The sequence below is a fragment of the Erigeron canadensis genome, chromosome 3 (genome assembly GCF_010389155.1).
Source record: "Erigeron canadensis isolate Cc75 chromosome 3, C_canadensis_v1, whole genome shotgun sequence".
Taxonomy (NCBI): Eukaryota; Viridiplantae; Streptophyta; class Magnoliopsida; order Asterales; family Asteraceae; genus Erigeron; species Erigeron canadensis.
The window spans coordinates 37,539,212-37,561,298 of NC_057763.1; the positions used below are offsets into that span (position 1 = coordinate 37,539,212).

Genomic DNA, 22,087 nt, shown 5'->3' on the forward strand with positions numbered 1-22,087 from the left:
AAGTTCAGTTGTAGCAAATGGAAGTTTTAGTCGGGAACACATGTTTAGACATAAGCAACAAGTCATTGTAGATTGTAGTTTACTATCGAGAAGACCTGCCTTTTCTTCAAGCATTTATGGTATCAATTGTGGATATTTTGAGATCCCTATCAAGATAATTTTTATTTCAAAAAAGGATCAATTGGCATTTTGATATAAACTACTCGTACTAAAGAGTATGTATGAACTATGAATCAACTGCAATGACCACATTCTACGAAACAAGAAGCTCTAATAAATTCAAATGATAAAAGTTTAACAGAAAGCAAATTCACACCACTTCGTGGCTTCATCAAAGTAATGACAATAAGCAACATCCAAATTCCAAAGTGCCAATCTTGATTTATAATTAACTATGTATTCCAAATTCTGTTACATATCCTTCACATGTTAAATAGTTTACTCATGGGACATGAAAAACCTACAAATTTGCAACAATTTCTACTTATTATATATGAGCAAATATAAGTTTATTGACTACACAAGAAATGAAAGTTTGAATCATGAACCATACAATAACCTTAAGCTGCTGTCAATTTGCAGAAAGCTTGTGTTGTTTATGAGAGCCACCGAAAGCTTTTGTAACTGTCTCTACGAGCATCTGCTGTGATTCAAGTATCATTTCCATCCTCTTATTCTCCATTTCCAACCTGTATCTCTCTACATCTCTCATCATCTCAATCTTCTTATTCTCCATTTTTACAAACTTTTCAGCAAACCCCTTAATTTCCGCTGCCAATTGTAACGCTGCCTCTTCTTCATCTCCACCATCAGCATTATTCTCTTCGTCTTCCTCGCCACCATCGTCAACCTGCTGATAAAACTCTCGAGGTTTGTGAATCATTGGAGTCCTTAATCCACGCACAACCCTATTTCCACCGTCTACAACCCGGAGATTTGTAGTCAAGTCACCATTGGGAATCTGATGATTAGTACTCCTAGACCTGCTGCTTCTTCTGTTACCAAGATACTCAGCACCACCAACGTCATTACTGTACTCGTGCTTCCTCTTGTTCCCATTTGAAGTACTTGATTTCTGATACTCCACCACTGCCATACCCTGTGATGATGAAATAGGCAACGGCCCTCTTTCCAAATTATCCATAAGCTTAAAGAAATTCCACTCATTAGCTTTAGACCGAGGCCTCCCCCTCTCAGCTCTATAACGTTTACGCAGTTTCTCAATCTTGTGTCTACATTGTTTAGCAGTTTTCGTCGGCTCATCATATCCGCAACGTGCAGCCACCGTGATAGCTACTTCTTCCCACTGCCCAGCCTTCAATGGTCCTCTCTTTAAAGAGTACCATTTTTCTTGGTAAGCTTGTATAAGATTAGCCGTCTCCTGATGGGTCCAAGGTGATATTTGTGGTTTACTAGCTGCAAAACCAAGTGGGGGAAATCCTAATGGTGGTGTTACTAGGCCTATAGTTGGTTCTACTACAACTTTTGGTGATGATGGTGATACTGCAGGCGATGGGGACGACTCTTTTACTGATTGATGGGTTATAGGGATAGCGTTTCTTTCGGGTTTTACAGCGGTAGCTGTTATATGAAAATCGGGGGTTTCCGCCGGTTCCTCGTGTTCTATTGCTAGTGAATCATTTATAATTGAAGGTTCAAAGTTAGAGCTAGGGTTTATACCATAATTAGGGCTTTCTGCAGGATCTTCAATTCCTGTCGGCGAGGACGTCAGTTGCGATTCATGGTTAGGGCTAGTGTTTTCCGGCTGATGTTCTTCTGCCGCCGGTGGCGATGGCGGTGATTGTGATTGCCTTGAAAGTATAGATACACGGTTAGAGCTAGTGTTTTCCGGCAGTTCAGTTGGCGATGACGGCGTTATGATTTTTGTCTGCGGCGACGATTGACTGTAAGAAATAGTTTTATCCGGTGAAGATGACGGCACCGCCGTATGTTCCTGTAAAATTTCAACGGATTCCGATAGTGGAGGTAGTTGACCATAGGCTGTATTTTCCGGTGAATATGACGGCGGCGGAGACGTTTCTTGTATGTTTTCAACCGCTTCCGGGGGCGGAGGTAGTTGACCGTAGGCTAAGTTTTCCGGTGGCAGTGACGTCAGCGGCGTAGGTTCTTCTAGTGCTTGAACCGTTTCCGGCGGTGAAGCTAATTGACCATAATCCAAAGCTTCCGGTAGAGGTGACGGCGGCGCCGGTGTTTCTAGTAAATTATCAACCGCTTCCGGCAGTGGAGGCAGTTGAACGTCAGCTGAATTTTCCGGTTGTTGATTTATAAAATTAGGTGAATTAGAGTTTACCAATTGTTCCGGTGACGGTTGAGGAGGTGAACCGGTGATCAGCGGTTGCCGGTTGTCAGTTTCTAGTTGTTTATCTGGTGAAATAGAAGTGGCGGTTGCCATAAATTTGGCAGGTGATAAAAAAAGAAAAAAAAAAGTGTGTGTGTTTTTTTAAAGGTGTGAATTGTAGTGTGAGATAGTGGTGGATAATGGTGGTTGGGGATGACAGTAGGAGGTGGTGGTCGTTGGGAGTGACAAGATATAAATATTATAATACTCTTAAATTAATAAAATTTAAGAATAATAATAATATAATAATAAAAATAAAGATACTACATAATATTAAAAGTGTGTGTGATTGGTGCCTAGGTAAGTTTCTAAAGTGCGCCCGGTAGTAGTAGTGGTATTTGTGTGTATACCGGTAGGAATTTTGTTTTAGTAGTTACAATTTATTATACATTTATGTTAATTTAGTATTGTAGTTACATTTATAAAGTGTGTGGAGTTACATTTTAGGAACCATAAATATATCGAAAATGGGTTTTCGAAAAAAAAAAATATGTTTAATTTCTTAAGACATACCATAAATAAAAATTCAAAATGCTTTATAAAGAGGTAAAGATAATGGTAATGGGTTGGGTGAAGTTTTTACCTTGAGGTCACGTAGTCGAACATTACAAGAATTGATGTATTTGGAGGGTGGAATTGCTGGCATTGTCTCGTCACCTTGAAAGTGAATAAAAGTCATCGAAGGTTGTTCATTTTCTTTTCAACTTTTTCTTAATTATTATTAAAATATTATCGGGTATAGTTTTTAGGTTAGTCTTATTAAAAAATATGGTAATGACGTGATACTACCACATTGGTGGGGCGATATAATTATTACCAATATCAATGGTCTAATGATTATTGAGTAGAAAATGTGAAAGACTTCCACTCTGGGTCGTTCATTACTTGATATAGTGGCGTAGAACTATGAAAAGTTCAAGGTAAGTGTGTCAACCTTGGAAGGACTTGAGTGGCTATGGTGTGTGTCTGTGTATTTTTTCTTGTGTATTTATATCTAATATATTTTGATTAGTTATTAAAGTATTTGATGTGTAATTCTTTTGGGTTATTGTTATGTAATTGATATGGTTGTAGACCTGTGATGTGGAGATCATGTGACATTACCACTTTAGTGTGACAACATTACTGTTAATAATGCTTTAAGATAGAAAATCTCTTGACGTGATAGTCATCTCAAACACGACTTAAATCGTGTGACGTGCATTACTGTTACTAATGCTTTTAAGACGTAAAAGAGAATGTTTTGACATAACAATCATCTCAAACACGACCTAAATTCGTCTTAATCATTTTCATTTATTCACTTCCAAATGAAGATGTAAGAAAAAGTCGATCCAAAATTAGTTTTTATCAACGAAAAGTATAATAATAGTAATAATAATAATAATAATAATAATAATAATAATAATAATAATTAATGGCCCAACCTAAGTCTTACCCCAAAACAAAAAAATACATAGAGTAAGTATTGATTAAGATTAATCGTAAAAAATATATTAGTCATTTTGCATATCAAATTTGGTAACTTTTCAACAATAGAGATGTAAATGGGGTTAGTTTAGACCCTTTTTCATTTTTTTTTTCTAACACTAGATTTAAGGGTAGTAGCATTGCCTATTCATATGGTCAATTTCAAGACGAACCTACTTTGAAAAAACTAATGTCATCATTTTCGTGAGCATTTTGCTCACATAAGTACACGCAACAGTCTCAAGTTTCCTTTACACTAACAAGTAAATAAGACAATTACTTATTTATCTGTTTAATGGGGAGACACTAGGATTTACTAATGAGTTAGAGATTGAAATGCGACCATAAATATTCTTATTTATTGACACTTGGTTCGTGATAACAAGATCTTGTTTAGAAACCGACTATACGTTTACAAATTAATAACTCATCATTATACTTTATTTAAATTCGAAAAAATCAACCGTAAAGTAAAGGAGAGTACGAGACACATGTTGGACCGGTCCAAGCAAAGGAGGCAGCGAATAAATAAAGCCCAAGTGTGTGTGTGTGTGGGGGTGTGTCATATATATGGACTAAACTTAACAACCAACCAGTGGCCCAGAACCTTCCCGACTAAATTAATTAACAGTGTTTAGTCCTCCACCACACGCATTCTCATAAAATTTCTCACCGTGGCCACCAACCTGACCTCCCTCCCTCCCTCCCTCCCGTTTTCCAATGGCGGTGGTTATGTCCGTCGGAAATTCTCCCATCTACCGCCGCAACAACCATTCACCACGCTCACACTCACCCAACATTTCTGTCAATAATCATAAGCTTTCTGTCAATTTCACCTCTGCGCCTAGGTTGTTCTCAGTTAAAGGAAAACTCCGTGCGCCAAATTTGTTCAACCGTTTCACTTTTAGGTAATCATCATACATCTATATATATACACACACACACACATTATGTATGTATGTATGTATGCTATATCATTATATAGTTATAGCTATATAGTTATGTTCGTTAGCATTTTCAATATATTGAGTATGTGTTAATGTCACGTGATTTTATATAAATATGTGTATGATAGCAAAAGTTTTTGTTAGTATATTGTATAACTAAGTTTCCGAAAAGTATCCTATAAAAATTTGGTTCAGATTCGTTGTTGAAGGTTTCATTTGGATACATTTGATAGGAAAGAAAGTAGTGTAGCACTTGGTTAAACCGTACTATTAAAAAGCTACACTGAAAAACTTACCACATTGACACCAATCACATTGATATTTACTACGAGTAATTAAGAAAGCAGTGTACTTGTGTGATACTTGCTTAAAACATATTGTTTAACGACATTCGTTGAATTATGTTCAAATTGATGATCATGCTGATATATTTTTCTGGAAAATGAAGAATGTAGGTTTCTAATCAAGCTCTAGCTAAACCCCTTAGGAAGTAATGGTCAGTATCGTTGCTTATTGAAGCTTACTGAAGTTTAAATGTGACATGTAATTCATCTAGACAAACTAAAAGTGATTAAACTCATTTACTTTCGGTCAGAGTGATTATGAGGTTGATGAAAGGGACACATGTGATGTGCGTTTAACTTTGTGTGCTTAATCCGATTCATTTGGTGAATCGGGTTGTGTTAATAGCATCTGTTGTTAACTCTCTCTATAATAAACCAAGTGCCGCAATCCCAATTCACCAAATGAATACACAATGTTTAGATATTGGTGGCATGTATGTAAGTTTGGTTGCTTACACACTCAGAGTTTGTGTCATGCCGTCAGAGTTTGCCGTTAAAGCATTACACTAAGCTCTATTCCTCTAACTTTAGCAAAATAGAAGTCTATGAAATGATGCTTTCTTACCAATCATTACCAGCAACTTAGTTTACCAAGCATATACATGATTACATGTTAACATTTAATTCATTATCTCTAGGATTAGAAGCTTTCAGCCAGACGGTGCAGAATATTCTGATTCTGCAAGCTACATAGACAAGTCTGAGAGGCGAGATGAAATTGCTGATGTCATACTTGAAAGTTCAAAAGATAAAACCAATGGGACAAGGAGTTCATTGCTGGCACAACTAGCAATAGTCTTGGGTATAGCGGCAACTGCTACACTGTTGTCCATATGTCTCAAGCAGCCTAATCAGGGACCTTCTTCTGGAATTCAGATATTGGCTGGGGGGGCATCTGCCTCTGCTCCACCAAGTGTTGGTTTTTCTTTCAGTGCTTTTGGATACCGAATCATACTTCCAGAATACACTCCGGGGTATATGTCTACTTACCCTCTGCACTTGGAAATATCAACTTTTGTCTTAATTTGATGCTCTTATATAATTGAGTTACGCGTTATGTACTAGACCAGTGCCCACGTGATGCGACATCAACAGGTAGTTGTAGGCAGTTTTTCATAAATATTTATCAATTTTAATAAAAAAAAAGCAGCAGTTGCAGCCGCCAGCTGCCGGCAGATTGCAGTGGTGGTGTATGATAGGGGTGATTTGCCACTCTTTCAGTGGGTTGGGGAAATGAGTGTAAGATAGGGGTCACATGCTACTTTTTTATTGGGTTAGAGGGTAATGTGATTTTCATCATTGCTACTCAATCATAAAATGGGAGAGGGGAGAATGTGATAATTTAGTCATTCAAACCAATTTTCTGTTGATTGCAATATCACTTAGAAAGCTTTTTCTTTGAATTGTGCATATCAGATGGATCTATTTTTGGCTGCTGATGGCTGCAGGATGTGGACTTTTCATCAGTGAAGAGGCTTTGAACATATGGGTGTGTAATATACTTTTCCATGCTCAATCATGTTCACAAAGTGTCAGTCAGGTTTCTATGTGATTTTAGGTATGTGATACTGCATTTTTGCAGGTTGGCATTTCCATAGCACGCATGTTGTCGTTGGATGGGACAAGGCAGTCTTTCATTGAATCATTTTCTATAAATACTCCATATATATTATCCACTGTTTTGTGGGTATACTGGTTAGTGCATAATCTCTAATTAATATTTTGTAGAGATGCGCATTCTCTCATAGAGGTATACAATTCAAATATTTCTAGAATTTACTGTACAATGCTTAAACCAGTTTTCGCTTTTCAAATTCTTTCTGGCAAAACTTGCATGATAATCTTAAGGTTAATTTCAGGGGAGTTTGTATTAGTGATATGATACCATTTTACCTTGGAAGGCTCTTTAAGAAATCTGGTGCATCTGATGATGTTTGTTCAAAGGTTTGTTTCTTCTTAGATATACTTGTACTTTTAGAAGCATTTCTCTTGATATATTTTTATGCCATGATATAGAGTGATCAAATTTTTAGAATGATTGTAGTTGGGGATTAATGAAGACAAAGCGCTTGGCCTTACCAGCCTTGTACAAAGATATGGGAATCTCATTGGTTTTGGTAAGTTTGAAGTACAAAATTGGGACCATGTTTAAGAATTCTTCTTTAGCTAAGTAGCTAATAAGCTAATGTTCCTTAAAATGAGACGCATGCATTGCAAGTTATGCATCTCCTCATTTCCCAAAATTTACACACCTCTTCAATGCACTGTATGTCTGTATTTCGAATCAGTTAGTGGAAATTTTATGCATGTTCAATAGGTTCAAATGCATAAGAACCTTATCGAGTGGCATTGATTGTGTATAATCCGATTTTGTCTGCTTTTTATGCAAAAAGAACTTTTCGTCTTTATAATACAGGTTGATGTATTGCATTAGAATTGCTGATTCTGATTGGTGGCTCTCTTGACATTTTGATTTGCAGTTGAACGATTTTCTCTTGGAGTGAGAAATCCAACAGCTTTTTTTGCCGGGGCATTGGTTAGTGAGCATCAGTTTTCATAAATGCAAACATCATAAAAACACAAGGACACAAAGTTGACTTTGAAACCCACTGAACATGAATTATTTATCCAATGAGTTTTACCATTTTTTACCCGGTAGATCTGTTATTAGTAGCCATTTTCAAATGGTAGATTGAATGGATATCATCACGTATGTTTGCTATTTAAAGTGGAATCTGGTTTGCCAAGCTTTGTGGAATCTGGTTTGCCAAGCTTTAATCTCTTAGAAATTGGAATACAAGTATTTTTAGTATGTTGCTTCTCATTTGTTGCAGGATATATCCCCTGAGTGTTTCTTTGCCGGTGTTTGTTGTGGTGGATTGATTACTCTTCCCGTCCAGGTTCTTGGACTTCTATTTTCACATGATTGATGTATTTTATCATGTACCTACTTGTGTTTTTCTATTCCATGACTGAGCTTAATGGATGAAGTTATAAATAGCTTATACCCAGTAAGAATGATAAGCAGATGCATTAACCTTATAATCACATTATCTGTTATAGCGTAGAACCATCCTTGTAATTAGCATTATAGATCTCAGACTCTGGTCAAATTTTGTAGTTTAGAACTTTAGATAACCATCTTATTTGAAAAATGTTAGGAATGGTCGGGACATGTGGCAAAATAAAAGGTAAATATTAGGGGAGAGATAGTATATGTCATGTGTTAAGTTCCAAACAGATTAGGTCCAGTTTTAGGTCCTTTTTTTTAAAAAAAAAAAAGATTTTGGATAATCCCACTTTTAGGTCCTTCGTTTTGGTCTAGGTATCATTATTCAATATTCTTTTGATGATGTTGAATTTTTGATGATATTGAATTTTTTCTTCTGCCTGACACGCTGCATAACTTACTAAGTACTAAAATCCAAATCATATGAAACCTTATGGGTTTAACTAGGCTAGAAAAAGCTGGTTACTTAAATAAAATATTGACCAGAGTTGTTACCTATTAGTAATTTGCTCTATTAGCAGTATAATTATATTATAGTTTTATGGGATTAAAACACATTATAGGAAGTTGAGAGTTTCTATAGCTATCTATAATCCGATTCAATAATAACATTATAATCCTATTATATTACCTCCCAATGAAAGTGGGTGCACTCTCTTTGTATCTGGTCTTCTGACACCTCCACTTTTTCTTAGCTTGGAATTGGTTTCTTACTGAGAGAACGACCTGTATTTGCTCTTGCCACTGTTGCTACAGTAGTGGTAAGATATCCCCTGCCCCAAATCATCATATCTTTTTCTATACAACATATGCTAATAATACATTATACATGTAATTCGAACAGGGTATATGGACCATCTTTCCCTATGCAGTAGCTGCTTCAACAGCATTATTCTTTTATCTGCGACGGCGCTACTCTAGTTAACACCGTAACCAATTTAGACCACAGAGGATTAGATAGATATTACAATTAAAGTTATTGAAACAGTATTATTTTCATAGAAGAAATATACAATTAAATTGATTGCTCATGTCTCTGTTCAGGATTGTATAATAGGTGATAGATAAGAAAGTTAAAGTTGGCGTATAGCTAGATAGCTCATTTTTCAAATATAAAGAGCTGTCTTTTGTTTGTAATTCTAGACTCGTTCATCTAATATGAGCTTTATAAAATTATAATAGACTTGTATCTATGCTTTTGCATCCCTGAAATGCCAGGGATGTAAGGTTTTTGCTTCATTTGGCTAATTGAATTTTATCTATATATTTAATTGTCGTCAAGTAATAAGATATATTTCCAATAAATAATAGACGATTTTCTACAAGATTAATCTTTCTAGTTGCCTCTTCTTTCTCAATTTGAAATTCCTACAGTTGCAAGATAAGATAGTTGGATGCTGTAGGATTCCTTGAGAACAACAAGTACTTCAGCAATATTTGGCCTCTGTGATGCATCTCTATCTACAGCCCTCGAAGCAATTTCAGCTGCTTTTCTCATGCTCTCCTCATCGTATGTTCCCTGTAAGCTCTCGTCCACTATCTCAAATGCCCCCGCCTGCAAGTAGGGTTTCGCCTGCCAATATTTGCAAATAAATTAACTAAAAAAACCCCATCCAAACACACTTGACATCTGTAAGCAATCAAGCATAATAGAAGCTGTTGTCGAAGGATTTTACATACCCATAAAACCAAGTTAAACGAGTCTGGGGATCCGACTCTCCTTAATGGCGCTCTGCCACATATGAGCTCTAAAATAACAACTCCAAAACTATAAACATCACTCTTTTCAGTCAATTGTTGGGTGGTATAGTATCTGCATACAATGTCACATTCTTGTTATCATATACACAAGATTTAAAGTACTTTCAACAAAACAAAAACATACTCGGGATCAAGATAGCCTGCAGTGCCCTTCACCATGGTGGTCACATGACTCGCATCTGCCTGAATTACTTGCTTTGATAGGCCAAAGTCACAAACCTTAGCATTCAAATCTCCATCTAACAGTATATTGCTGGACTTTACATCACGGTGAATGATCCGTGGTTCACTGGCATTGTGCAGGTGGTCCAAACCTTTTGATAAAAGTCAGTTAAATGAGGTTGGCCATATAGATTCCATCACATAGTGTACTAGTATTGCAGTAGTGAAAGACGAATGTGTACCTTTTGCAGCATCAATGGCAATCTTGAGTCTACGGACCCAACTTAGTTGTATTTTTTTGCTATTTGCTCCTGAAAAGGGAGCAACTTAATTGATGCAAATGTAGGATTCATAGGCAAAAGTTGACAGGTGGATGGCTTACCATAGAGGTTATCAGTCAATGATCCACCAGATAGATATTCATAAACTAGTATCTGTTGTTTTGATTCATTACAATATCCTTCCAACGATACAAGGTTTTGGTGATGAATTGAAGACAGAAGAGAAACCTAGAATATGAGTGCTTCAAAGTGTTAGAATCATATAGTTGGTAGGTTTAACTCGCTAACTTATGAATGAGTGAGATGAGGGGTATGCTTTATCTCTAAATGGTTCGAGCGTCTTCCAAAGTGTATTTTGAAAGCATAAAGTCTCCTAAATCATTGTATTCAAAATTTCTAAGTCAGATTATTACTTAAATAACATTAATCTTGTAATTATATTTGACACGCTCATAATTTTATTAAAAAGTTCGGAATTTTGGACAAAACTTGACTCAACCCGTACCAAATATTGCCTGCTCATTTTTCCACTTTTAGTCAGAGTCATCCTTGTGTTGATTTTTCTGAAGTATTTTGAGATGGTGAACATACCTCATTGACGAATGAATCAGCCCCAAGCTGTGATTTATCAAACCGGACTTTAACTGCTACTAGTTTGCCATCAAAAAGCTTTCCGAGGTATACTGACCCAAAGCTGCCACGGCCTAAAGCCTGCTTAAAGTTTCGAGTGGCTGCTTTGATTTCTCTGTAAGAAAAGGCTTTTGCTGCATTACAGTTAGTCATCTGTAGGTCAGTTAGTGCACCATCACTGTGTTTACACTCTGCTCTGTTTCTTCTCACGTACAAGAAAACTGTAGCAGATACAACAGAAAGAACAAGAAGCAAGCCTCCAACTGCACCAAGTACAACTGCTAAATGACTATGAAGTTTTTGCTTCTTCTTGTCAAATACCGAGACTTTTGGTGCATCAATTGAAGCATTGGCTGTAGCATCATAACATTTTGACAGGGAGAAGCCAAGACACTGATTTCCTGAGGTTCTGCAAATAACCTTTGCATTAGGCCTAGTTTTGGAAGTCTGACACACCCTAGCATTATGCGTTCTGTAACCGGTAGTCCTGGATGTGGTTAAAGTTCTGGTTGGGTACCCGAGACTACATTTCAGTTAAAAAAGGTCACTTATTATATATAACCAGTGTTTTAAAATGTGATGAAAAATATTACTGTATATTGTTTCAGTAATGATCAAAGCGTTTGAATAAAATGATCTATAAGGTTTCTTGTATTTGAAGGATGATGTTTGGCTTGTTTCACCCATTTGATCACTTCCATCCATTTTAGCCAAAAAAGATTTTTTTTTTTTACCCAATTGTCTCGTAAAATATAGCCCTTATAGACCCACTCATAAGTAAATCTGTTTAAAGTGTCATCTTTATGTAGTATCCTTAGTCCCATAGACCTATGCAAGTAGTAGGATACCTTATTTCAAGACTATCTTTGTTCAATGCCTTTGGGAGTGTGCCTTGTAACTGATTGTTTTCCAAAATCCTAGTAGACCACTGAAATTAGCAGAACAGGTATTTCCAATAAGGCAGTTCATGAACAGAACACTAATGATTAACTTACAATAGGTGAAGATTCGTCATGGCTCCGAAACTTTCAGGAACTAAACCTTCTAAACTGTTATTTTTCAGATCTCTACAGAGAAATAACGAGATCGTCGCTTTAGATTCATGATTATACATATAAGGCTTGGTGGTCCTGATATGATCGAGTAGAGATGGCAAAATGAGTGGAGCATTTGGGGTGGGTAACCGTTCAAAACAGACAGGTCAACCCAAAAGTTTTGCTCATACTTTTCAGGTTTTGTTAACTATGTTGACAAAAGTTGTGATTTCAATTATAATCTACGTTTTACAAAGGCTAGACCTATTGGGCAACTTCAGACCATATCTGACCCATCTGACCTCTTTTCACTTGAGCAGTTTTTTTCCATGACCCGTTAGAGAAAGAACGTACCCCGAATCACTCTATTCATTATTAAATATGTCATAATTGTCACCCTTGTGATTGAGACAAGACTTACAAAACTTGAAGGCTGATTAAGCTATCCAGATCAGTGCCAAAAGATGTCAGCTTGTTAAAACTCAAGTTCCTGCAATTTGACATCCACGATTTCCGTCAGTAATGCTCTTAGATTCAAGAAAAAAGATATAAGTTAAACTTAACGTGTGGTGAACATTACAGATTTTCGAGGTTCTTTAAACTTCCCAGGCTTTCTATTTCTCCTGCAAGTGATGTATTATGCAGATCTCTGCGAAAGTGGAGAAGATAAAATTAGATAACCGGAACCAAATCGAATTACTTGTTAAATGTTGTTGAGTTCTTACAATGTTTTTAGATCGAATAGGTCTCCAAATGTAGGACTGATTGACCTCAAGTCGATATCAAATAGTTCCCTGCAAAGAAGTAAAGAAAAATCAAAACAATTAGCAGAAAACAAACCACCCAAATAAAATCATCTTTTTCTGTTAATTTGACACATTTTATTCCTACAATGTGATGACTGAATTTCCTTCGCATTGTATGTGTTCCCAGGGTGTTGGAGAGCATGGATCATCTTCCCATTCAAGATCCAACCCTGTGGACTGCTGAATTACTTGAAGTGCTGAAACTGCAAAACATGTATGAAGGCAGATTATATACAAATCTGGCAGTCCAATAATATCCGTCAGAGGATTGTACTATACACCCTACTATGTGATTTGGATTAACTTTCTGGTATCTTTTTGGTTAACTTTTGTTAACTAGGAAAACCACCTCCAAAGTGGCTAGTGGTCAGGCAACAATGATATCCTCACAAAGAGGTCTCAAGCTCAAACCTCACTAACATCTTGGGGGTGAGGGAAAGGGTTTGGAAACAGCCTTGGGGATACCCCAATTAGGCCGCATACACCTAAGTCAAAGACTCTTCCTCCCCAGGTAACACGAGGAGGAAATACCTTATCTGTTTACTGTTTTAACTAGGAAATGGAAGCTCAAAAATGTTTGTATGTTGGAAGGTTATATAACACATCCTGCTATGTGCTAGGTTGAAACTAACCTACTGTTGTGGAGGATTCTGGAGGTACGTTAACGATCTCATACACCTCAAATGCATTCACAAAAGGGTAGAAGCTAATATCTTTAAAAGTAACATTCAAACTCGTGATTCCTTTCCTTAAGAAATATAAGCTCCCAACTTCCCAGCTTTTTACACTATAGTTTGATTCAACAACTTCCCCATTAATCAAAATATCAAATGTAGGTGAAACAGGAAGAATCCCAGCAAAATATAGAACAACATAATAATCTCCTAGATTCTCGAGGGTGAAATTGTAACTCAGTCCTTCCCTTCTAGCCAAAACTCTCCCTGTTTGTAAAACTGGTAGAGGAGGACTTTCTTTTAAACCCCAAGTATTGAAAGTACCCAGGGTCTTGAATCCAGTTGACGTATGAAACGGCGAAAAGTCTTGATCAGGATCCCAGATTCTATCATATTGATCTAGAGGATACCTAGAATTGACATTATGATATTTTAGGAACCAATCAAGAATCATAACTAAGATTAATCATAAGTAGAGGTGGCAATTCCAGCCCATTTGCTTGTAAATGATGTTTTATCTCAAACGGGTCAACTCCAAAAAATTAGCTATAAGGGTAACAAATCAACTGGCGGATGTCGTCCAAAGTATATTTCTATGCATATAACCTTCTAAATTGACATATACAAATTATGTTGTATTCATATCGTTTTTGTAATCATATTTAACGCAATGATTATCTAAAGATTTTTCAAATAAATAAATGGAGAAAAGGGTGTTTGCAGATCAACCCGACTTGGCCTGACCCTTTTAACCCATGCAAAACCTGCTTGTTTCAGCTGGATTTATGAGCAATTACCCAACCCACCCATCTTGTCGCCTCTAATTATGAATTCACAAGCATATAAACATACCGAATAGAGCCATTACTGTAACCACAGTTGATCCGGTAGCGTTTCCTAAGCAACTTGTTTGCAAAGTCTTCCATCCCACTATAGTAAGCTCCTTGAGGGATCGGCCGCATCTCAATGGAAGAAATGACTGGGAACCCACTATTTGGAATAGAGATTAGGCATAGTGAAAGCTCGTCTTTGTTGTTTGGTTGCCACACAAACTCTTCAATCCATGGATCTTTAAACGATAGGTTGATGTTAGCAGCAATGGCTGTTCCTAGAGACACAAAGAACAACGGTGGCTGCTGAAGCCCATCATAATTTTTATACACGAAATTAGCCCGAATAAGGATCAAGGATGAAGATGTGTAGTTCATTGGTAACATATAGCACTTTCGACTTTTAGGATCTGGGAAAAACCGAATAGAGGTCGAGGAGGTGACATTATTATTATTGAAATCAACCATAGTCGTGTTGCCTTTGCTGATATAAGTGTAGTCTGATACCCATGAAATGTTGGATGAATCGACAAAGTTAGTAGCTCCACCGCATGATAAACTCCAAAAACCTGCTTAAAATTTGCATGTTATGATCAATACAAGGAGTAAACTTTCTAGAATTTATGACTGAGATGAATGACAATGTTAGCATACCATCTGGATTACATAAAGTGAGCTTTGGGTAGCTCAGAAATAGGAAACCGTAGAGGAAACACCAACAGAGGTCCATGAGATTCAAATATTTGCTTCAGATTTCGGGTAACTGAAGACAATACATAAGTTGATATAAGATATGAGCAAAGGTTTTGTTTCCCTTTTTTTTTCTTTTTCTTTGAAGTAAAATATTATGGTATAGAATAGTGAGAGCTAGATTTATGCGCACTTTAGCTTCTAAAATATAAAGTTACAGAGAGAAATTAAAAAAGTGTGAAGATGATGATGTTTTATGTCTGCCAAGTCGAGCATGGGAGTAACATTGTATACATCCAAAAGATATACACATATTAGTATACTACTACTAGCATATCTTGATATTAGTTTTTTAGTTTCCTAGCAAATTAAGGTTCTCAAAGAAACTCACCCCTAACGTAGTACAAGACTATATAGTTGTATCTTTAATAGTCGTCGTTACAATTTTTTGCATAGGTGCAGTGGACTCGTTTCGGTTCAAATTAGGGTCCATATCTGTCGTAAGACATATACTCCATAAGCCTTAGTACATAATATCGTCATCTTCTTCTCTTTTTTTTTTTAACCATTGGGTAATAGCCAAGTGGCCACAGCTGCCACTTTCAAGGGGAGGTCTTGGGTTCAAGTCTTACCAAAGGCAAACTTGAGATAATCAGAGGATTATTAAGTGGTTGAGAATCATCTGACACTAGCCTGACTAGGGGATTAATGGGTATCAAATGGTACATGGAATCAGAGGGTTTCCATCCAATTATCCTAATATCATCTTTTTCAAGTGGACAAAATATGAGATTGTCAAAAATAATATGTTCCAAGACATTAAGTTAGTTTTTCTTGTAAATTGCATGTCGTTAAAAAAAACATAAATTTTCGTTACTAGGTTGTTAAATTTAAAGATTTTCAATTCCCATAGCCATTCATATATAGACCCTAATACCCTAATATGTATAATAACCAAATAAATATTGTATTAGTAGAGAAAAATAGTTTGATTACTTTGAGCAAAGGACGTAGAGTGATAATGAGGCGTGCTTCGAATGTTACTATTGCAATAATCTAACGACCACTTTTATGATTAGAACAACAACCTAACGTCTCTTTACTTTTTACTCCTACCTAACCATCATATCATATCATATGTTTTATCAGTTAATAATATGACTATAACATAAATTTACTTTAGAGCAACTCTTCTGCCGGGTTTTAACATACGAAAAAACATTAATTCCGAAATATGTTTGATGTATTAAATTTGACAATAACTAAAGAAATGAATACATGCTTATGTAAGATTTAAAACTAAAGATTCCAAGTTTCTAGTTTGATGTATAGGGGGTATTGCTATTAATAAAGTGATCATATTGAAAGCTAAATTAACAAAGTGATCCAATTTAGTGTAGTAAGATTTTGAAATGGTCTTTAATACGGATAAGATCTTTGTTAAAGTAAACATTGACTAATGATGCATAGGATGCTTAGACTACCAGCAAAATATATTTCACATATGATTGTTTTTCCACTTTTTGTCTATTGCTTTTAGGATTAAAGAACTTCTTACCAGGGATATCTATAATTATGAATTAGTAGTTTATAGTTATAGAATTTGACAAATAAGGTATTTGGTATTCTAGTGTTTATTTATCATACCAAAATTCTTAGATACGTTTCATACACGTATCATATATATATTAGCAAGAGTTTTTTCTAATACACACCAATGTTTTTCATGTATTTTTTAAAAGGTGGAATTCATCGATGTTTTTTAGAAGAGAGATTTTATGTTGAATTTTAAGCATGAGTGTAGTTTAGATTATTTGGTGTATAATAGCATAATTATAAGCTTTTCTGTTCAAAAATAAAAATACATGAGACTCATGTCAAGTTCACAAGAACAAAAAGAACCCATAAACACCTTGATCATCGAGGGCTGATGGACGTTAAGAACTTGACACAAGGAACAAATATGATCGAGCTCATAGATTTAGCCATTTAGAAAATACATGAATATGAGTTTTTTTTTTCTTAGACAAAATATGAATTTAGAAAATTCAAGGAACAAATAGGATCGAGCTCATAAAATTAATTTTTCTTAGGATGTCTAAGTTTTTTTTTCTTGGAACAGCATGAAATATCATTTGGTTGTTGCATTCTCATTTGCTATATATTCTCACTGTGGTCCAACGGCAATGAATATGTCTAATGACTTTACTCTTTACCCAGACACCATATGTCATCATCAAATTAGGATGGGTAATTGGATATCCAATGTGTTCGTTCAAGTCTTCAAGATAAGCTTCATAAGGATGAAAATATTTTAGAACAAGGAAATACGGAATCATATATAATCAATTAAAATCTTTCATAAAATCACAAAATTGTACACTATATTATTGCTCAATGAACAACTAAGATGATATATGAGTAATAAGAAACATGTAATGTATTGCATCCTCAACGAGCACAATTGTTTCGAAATTGGCCCTTTGAGGCCTCTCGATCTGTCAATGTTGACATATTGTGTATTAGCCTGTTAGGTAAATACTGTTGCCAGATCATAATAGATGAGTAAAACAATGCTATATTATGATTTGGCCTAACTCCTAAGGTTTAACAGCAGACCCGGCTTATTAGGTCCAATCCTAGTCCTAATTGTAGCTTGATGCACCAGTTCCAAACCACTTAATAAGCTGACCCAAACTAAGTGCAAATTAAAGATGTTATGATCCAAATTTTACTAGAACTTGACACTAGTCTTTATACGGTCTAAAATACTCCAAGCTAGCCTAAGAAAGGGTGAAAAGCGGCCTGAACTTCACACTTATCATTACACTGATTCGTTTCTTGTGACAAAAATTACGTTTTGATATTGTATCATGCATGATCCAAATTAATGATACTGCAAGATAGATGGCTTCCAACAAGTCAAAATGCAATGACCTTGTGAACAAACTTAATTCCCATTGGCAACTTTGAAACACATTGCTACTAGTAGAAGTAGATTGATACGTGAATCACAAGTTGAAATAGTATAACACGAAACGTGATCCGAATTGGTAGATTAGTGTCTTGAACCTTGTTACTAACCACACTACATGCCACAAATCTGCATGCTTCAACTGCATTTTGACACTTATAAAATCTAATGTGTTCAGCACAGCCACAACTGACCATAGACCTAATACGCCAAAATTACAATAGCAACAAACCCCGACTAGCAAATGAAATAGTTTACAGGTGAAACTTGTTTGCCAAAAACCACCAAAGCTTGGAAGGCTGGAAAAATGAAGGAGCTTGAAAGTGGCCATCTCTACCAAGTCCTATTATAACTTTTCCAGATACATAAAATGGACTTTGCTGAAAAACACCCCCAGCTTTAAAATAGAGGAGCTTTAGAAACCAGTGTCTTGAAGAGACAACACACTTAGAAAGAAGAAACTTTGATGAGCAGATATCAAGAACATAAATATAAATCTTGGCTTATATCCAAGGTTACCGATACACTGGAAACATGTTTTGCAAAACTTGAAAGAGTCCATGGCAAAAGTAGTTACCATTTAGAAGTGATATTTGTGTGATCAAATAACTTAAGACGCGCTGAGGACTATTAACAGTATAACTGGAAATGATATTTGTTGAACACATCACAAATGATGGTAAACAAGAAGATAAACAAGTCAAGGTACATGGTTAAAAAAAAGCAAGACTCGTCATGTTAAATTAAGCCACCCAAACAGTTAAGCAACAGGCATTCAGCATGCGGAATTACGATAGATTGAACAAAAATGTTTAATTCCACATAATCAAATCCAACAGAAGAGATTCTCGTACTGAAAACAGAAATACAAAGAGTCATCCACATCCAACACAAAACTACTAGCAACAAACTACGTTTATAATTTTTAGTACGTAACAGGGGCAAGGATTTCCAATTGTGAGCCAAGCTTTTCTTCTGCCACCTTCTCAGCCTTAGCACGTAGTTTGTTGAGCTGCTTCTTCCTCTCATACACAACTTGGGCCTTTTCCTTCCTCTTCTTCTCAAGATCCTATAGATGTAATTAGTTGGTAAGTACTAGAAAAATGAACAAACAATACACTTTCAATGTTAACAACCATAGCAAATAGAAATGGTCAAACATCACCAAAATAAATTTCTAATGATTATTACTAGATGAAAAAAACTTCCTGAATGCTAAAGAAAACACTGCAGGAAGAAGGGTTAATCTACTTTTTGCACTCAAAATAAGACTGATCATGCTAGGTACCCTAATTTTTATAAACACAAAAATAAAACCAAAATCCTGGCTAGTATGCAAAATTGAAGACAATGATAGAGCTAAATAACCAGACTATTTCTATCGGAAAACAAACCATGGCTATCAAGGAATAAGTAACAAAGACCAACAAAGAGACAAGCGAATGGATACCTTGATGGTCTCATAGTGGTTCCAGCCAACTTCAGATGACAATTGACCCAACAAGCAGTATTTGTGTCCAGCTGTAAGCCTCAAAACCCTGCATTTTGTGAAAATTACACAAATCAATAACACATCAACTTCAACGCCATATATGTCTCACATAAAACTTAATCTAACAACGATAAAAAAAAAGATCAGCAATAAAAAGGTACTGACTTGAGAGCATCAGGAATGACCATCCTCTTCTTCCTGTTGTAAGGAGTTGGGACTCCTTCATACACCTTCAACCTTGCAAGCGCATTAGCTCCACGCTTAGTCTTGTGTGGAATCATCCTACATATACAATGACACAGCTTAAAAATTCAACACCACAAACTGATCCAAATATAAAAAAAAAGGCTTCCTACATTAACAGTCGTTGTCCAAATACACCAACTTAACACCCAGCTGTTGTAGACCCTTACAGTAATTTTACACCACAAAGCTTTGATATCTATTAATTCACTATTCAAAAGCTAAAACTTCAAGTTAATATACAACCCAAAACATTTAAAATAAACCATTTATAGTTTTTCATTCATTCATATTATTAAACTTAAATCCAAGAATGCATAAAACCATACAAAAATGAAAAAAACACTAAACTTATTCTCAAAACAACTCACATAATCATTGACACTTTTTCTGTATCTATAGCTTAAAAATACACCACAAAACTTCACAATATTATTTAACGATTCAACATATTAAAATTCACAGTATTGAAATTAAAACCTACACATACACAGTCATTCACAAGCATGATGTATCTATATAAATCTAGATAAACAATAAAATATATATAGATATAGATAGATACATAGATATAATGAGAAAAAATTTATTTGGAAAAGGTACCCTCGGATGGTACGCCAAAGGATCTTAGAAGGAGCACGGAAATGAATGGGGCCATGAGAAGGCTTAGTGTTCATCCTCTTCCTCAAAAACCGGAGATACTTCATCTTCTGACGAACAAGACCGCCGGAAAGGCAAATCTCTTCGCATCTGACGACGGTAACTCTCTGTCCGTTCAACAATTCTTTAGCCAAAATCGATGATAATCGGCCCAGCATGTGGTGACGTGCGTCCACCACCACTTCCTTTGCGCATATTCCAGATCCGTTCACCATTTTCTCTTCTTCTCACTCGCGCCGCTCTTTCTCTCTGGAGTAAAAGAAAGGTGAAAATAGGTGTGTGTTGTGTGTATATAAGAATCAGAATTAGGGTTTGGTTGTTTATATCTTTTTTGTAGGGTTTGTGAGTAGTTGATTAGTGGGCCTTTTATGCCTGGGTTGGTTTCTTCTTTTAATGGGCTAGAGATTTTCGAGATTATTTTTGTTGATTTTGGGTCGTGTGGGCTTCGGTTTTGGTTTGATAAGTCGATGTTTGTTATTCAACGTTCTAAATTCTAATACTATAATAACAATTGTATAATTATCATTTATTTTTTTTAACAATAACAATTGTATAATTATCGTTGCTTATATTCCATAAAGAGCTGTTTCAAATCACCTTTAACTCACCATACAAGCAATGTATGGAATCACCTTTAACTCACCATAATTTGCTTATATTCCATAAAATGTATTCTAAAGAGCTGTATCAAATCACCTTTAACTCACCATACAAGCAATGTCATCCAGGATAAATTATATTGTCATAAATGGATATGTACTACTCTACATTAGTTTAAAGAAAATTTTTACAAACATGTCAAACTCTATAGTTCAAACCTATGACATGTGGATAAAATTACATGTGCATCTATCAATTGATCTGAAAGATTAATGTAACAAAGCATATTACTAGAAATTCCAAAAGATTAGTGTGACATGGTATTTGTGATGAAAATCCCAATCTTTTGTATTTTTTTTTTAAATGGTAAATATATTTATGGGGAAATGTTAGGTAAAACATGCAGTGTTGATCTTAGGTAACACAAGTGGACTATGTTAAATTCGGGGGAGGTTATATAAAATTCAGAGGGGGGCTATATATGTTTATCAAATTTAAATGTTTAATTTGTAATTTTTATTAAAGTGACAGTACCTAAACTTAGGTAAAGTCTGCAGTACGGATTATTTTCCCTATATTTATACTCATAAACTATACCAAATAAGTAAATTATATATAGTCCTTCACTTGCTAGCGCAGTGGTTAGACACCCCGGATGTTATAACAAGGGTCACATGTTCGAATCCCGTCTCGAGCATTGTTACTAGCCAATATTCTTGGCGTGCGAATTGAATTTACCGGGTGGGCGGACGGGGGAGGGGCTCGGGTAGGCCCTCGGTATCCAGTTGGGATCCCCGTGGTCCGACCTTTCACTGTTTTAAAAAAAATGTAAATTATCTTTAAATTTATATAAATTAACATTATGCAATCAAATCTAGTTTACCCATATTAATCATCGTACCTTTAGGCGGATTAGTAAGAAGTTTTCTACCATTGGGTATTTAAAATAAATGATTCTGCTTCGAAGAACTCTGTAGCGCGAACCCAGTTAACTTAACATACATACGTCAGACCTCCAACTGTTAAAACACGACACAAATTCTTAAAGCTACCAATCATGTATATCTGTATTTCATAATCAAATTAAAGGGAAAAGTTAGGTAAAGCATGCAGTACCTAT

At 35.6% G+C, this 22,087-nt stretch overlaps 4 protein-coding genes across 4 annotated transcripts; 1 reads left to right on the forward strand and 3 right to left on the reverse strand.

Moving 5' to 3' along the window:
- Positions 1 to 361: 361 nt before the first annotated feature.
- On the reverse strand, positions 362 to 2,615 carry LOC122592705 (proline-rich protein 36-like). The gene has a single exon (XM_043764997.1). It carries the CDS (start codon positions 2,411 to 2,413, stop codon positions 572 to 574), a length of 1,842 nt encoding a protein of 613 aa, XP_043620932.1. The 5' UTR covers positions 2,414 to 2,615; the 3' UTR covers positions 362 to 571.
- A 1,881-nt stretch (positions 2,616 to 4,496) lies between these two features.
- LOC122592518 lies at positions 4,497 to 9,311 on the forward strand. Its single transcript, XM_043764766.1, has 10 exons — positions 4,497 to 4,737; positions 5,759 to 6,094; positions 6,537 to 6,609; positions 6,703 to 6,815; positions 6,980 to 7,064; positions 7,165 to 7,237; positions 7,601 to 7,656; positions 7,955 to 8,020; positions 8,826 to 8,891; positions 8,975 to 9,311. Exons 1-10 carry the CDS (start codon positions 4,550 to 4,552, stop codon positions 9,053 to 9,055), a joined length of 1,137 nt encoding a protein of 378 aa, XP_043620701.1. The 5' UTR covers positions 4,497 to 4,549; the 3' UTR covers positions 9,056 to 9,311.
- A 90-nt stretch (positions 9,312 to 9,401) lies between these two features.
- Positions 9,402 to 15,126, reverse strand: LOC122592517 (probable LRR receptor-like serine/threonine-protein kinase At5g48740). The gene is made up of 15 exons (XM_043764765.1): positions 14,963 to 15,126; positions 14,331 to 14,877; positions 13,437 to 13,888; positions 12,890 to 13,007; positions 12,724 to 12,792; positions 12,579 to 12,647; positions 12,420 to 12,488; positions 11,960 to 12,031; positions 11,813 to 11,881; positions 10,926 to 11,373; positions 10,436 to 10,562; positions 10,296 to 10,364; positions 10,016 to 10,205; positions 9,811 to 9,943; positions 9,402 to 9,703 (listed from the first exon to the last, which is right to left on the reverse strand). Exons 1-15 carry the CDS (start codon positions 15,036 to 15,038, stop codon positions 9,485 to 9,487), a joined length of 2,727 nt encoding a protein of 908 aa, XP_043620700.1. The 5' UTR covers positions 15,039 to 15,126; the 3' UTR covers positions 9,402 to 9,484.
- Positions 15,127 to 18,770: 3,644 nt separating this feature from the next.
- LOC122590784 (60S ribosomal protein L13a-1) lies at positions 18,771 to 20,663 on the reverse strand. Its single transcript, XM_043762956.1, has 4 exons — positions 20,311 to 20,663; positions 19,630 to 19,746; positions 19,423 to 19,510; positions 18,771 to 19,041 (listed from the first exon to the last, which is right to left on the reverse strand). Exons 1-4 carry the CDS (start codon positions 20,580 to 20,582, stop codon positions 18,898 to 18,900), a joined length of 621 nt encoding a protein of 206 aa, XP_043618891.1. The 5' UTR covers positions 20,583 to 20,663; the 3' UTR covers positions 18,771 to 18,897.
- Between the last annotated feature and the right edge of the window lie 1,424 nt (positions 20,664 to 22,087).

Excerpts from the sequence above, each read along its gene's own strand:
- LOC122592517 (XM_043764765.1), bottom strand. The coding sequence starts at position 15,038 with ATGGACCTCTGTTGGTGTTTCCTCTACGGTTTCCTATTTCTGAGCTAC. Across the intron at positions 13,008-13,436 it reads AGAATCCTCCACAACAGTAG|TTTCAGCACTTCAAGTAATT; the intron begins GTTAGTTTCAAC and ends CATGTTTTGCAG. Across the intron at positions 10,365-10,435 it reads ATTGACTGATAACCTCTATG|GAGCAAATAGCAAAAAAATA; the intron begins GTAAGCCATCCA and ends CTCCCTTTTCAG.
- LOC122590784 (XM_043762956.1), bottom strand. The coding sequence starts at position 20,582 with ATGGTGAACGGATCTGGAATATGCGCAAAGGAAGTGGTGGTGGACGCA. Across the intron at positions 19,511-19,629 it reads GTCATTCCTGATGCTCTCAA|GGTTTTGAGGCTTACAGCTG; the intron begins GTCAGTACCTTT and ends CACAAAATGCAG. Across the intron at positions 19,042-19,422 it reads ACCACTATGAGACCATCAAG|GATCTTGAGAAGAAGAGGAA; the intron begins GTATCCATTCGC and ends TTACATCTATAG.
- LOC122592705 (XM_043764997.1), bottom strand. The coding sequence starts at position 2,413 with ATGGCAACCGCCACTTCTATTTCACCAGATAAACAACTAGAAACTGAC.
- LOC122592518 (XM_043764766.1), top strand. The coding sequence starts at position 4,550 with ATGGCGGTGGTTATGTCCGTCGGAAATTCTCCCATCTACCGCCGCAAC. Across the intron at positions 7,065-7,164 it reads CTGATGATGTTTGTTCAAAG|TTGGGGATTAATGAAGACAA; the intron begins GTTTGTTTCTTC and ends GAATGATTGTAG. Across the intron at positions 7,657-7,954 it reads CTTTTTTTGCCGGGGCATTG|GATATATCCCCTGAGTGTTT; the intron begins GTTAGTGAGCAT and ends CATTTGTTGCAG.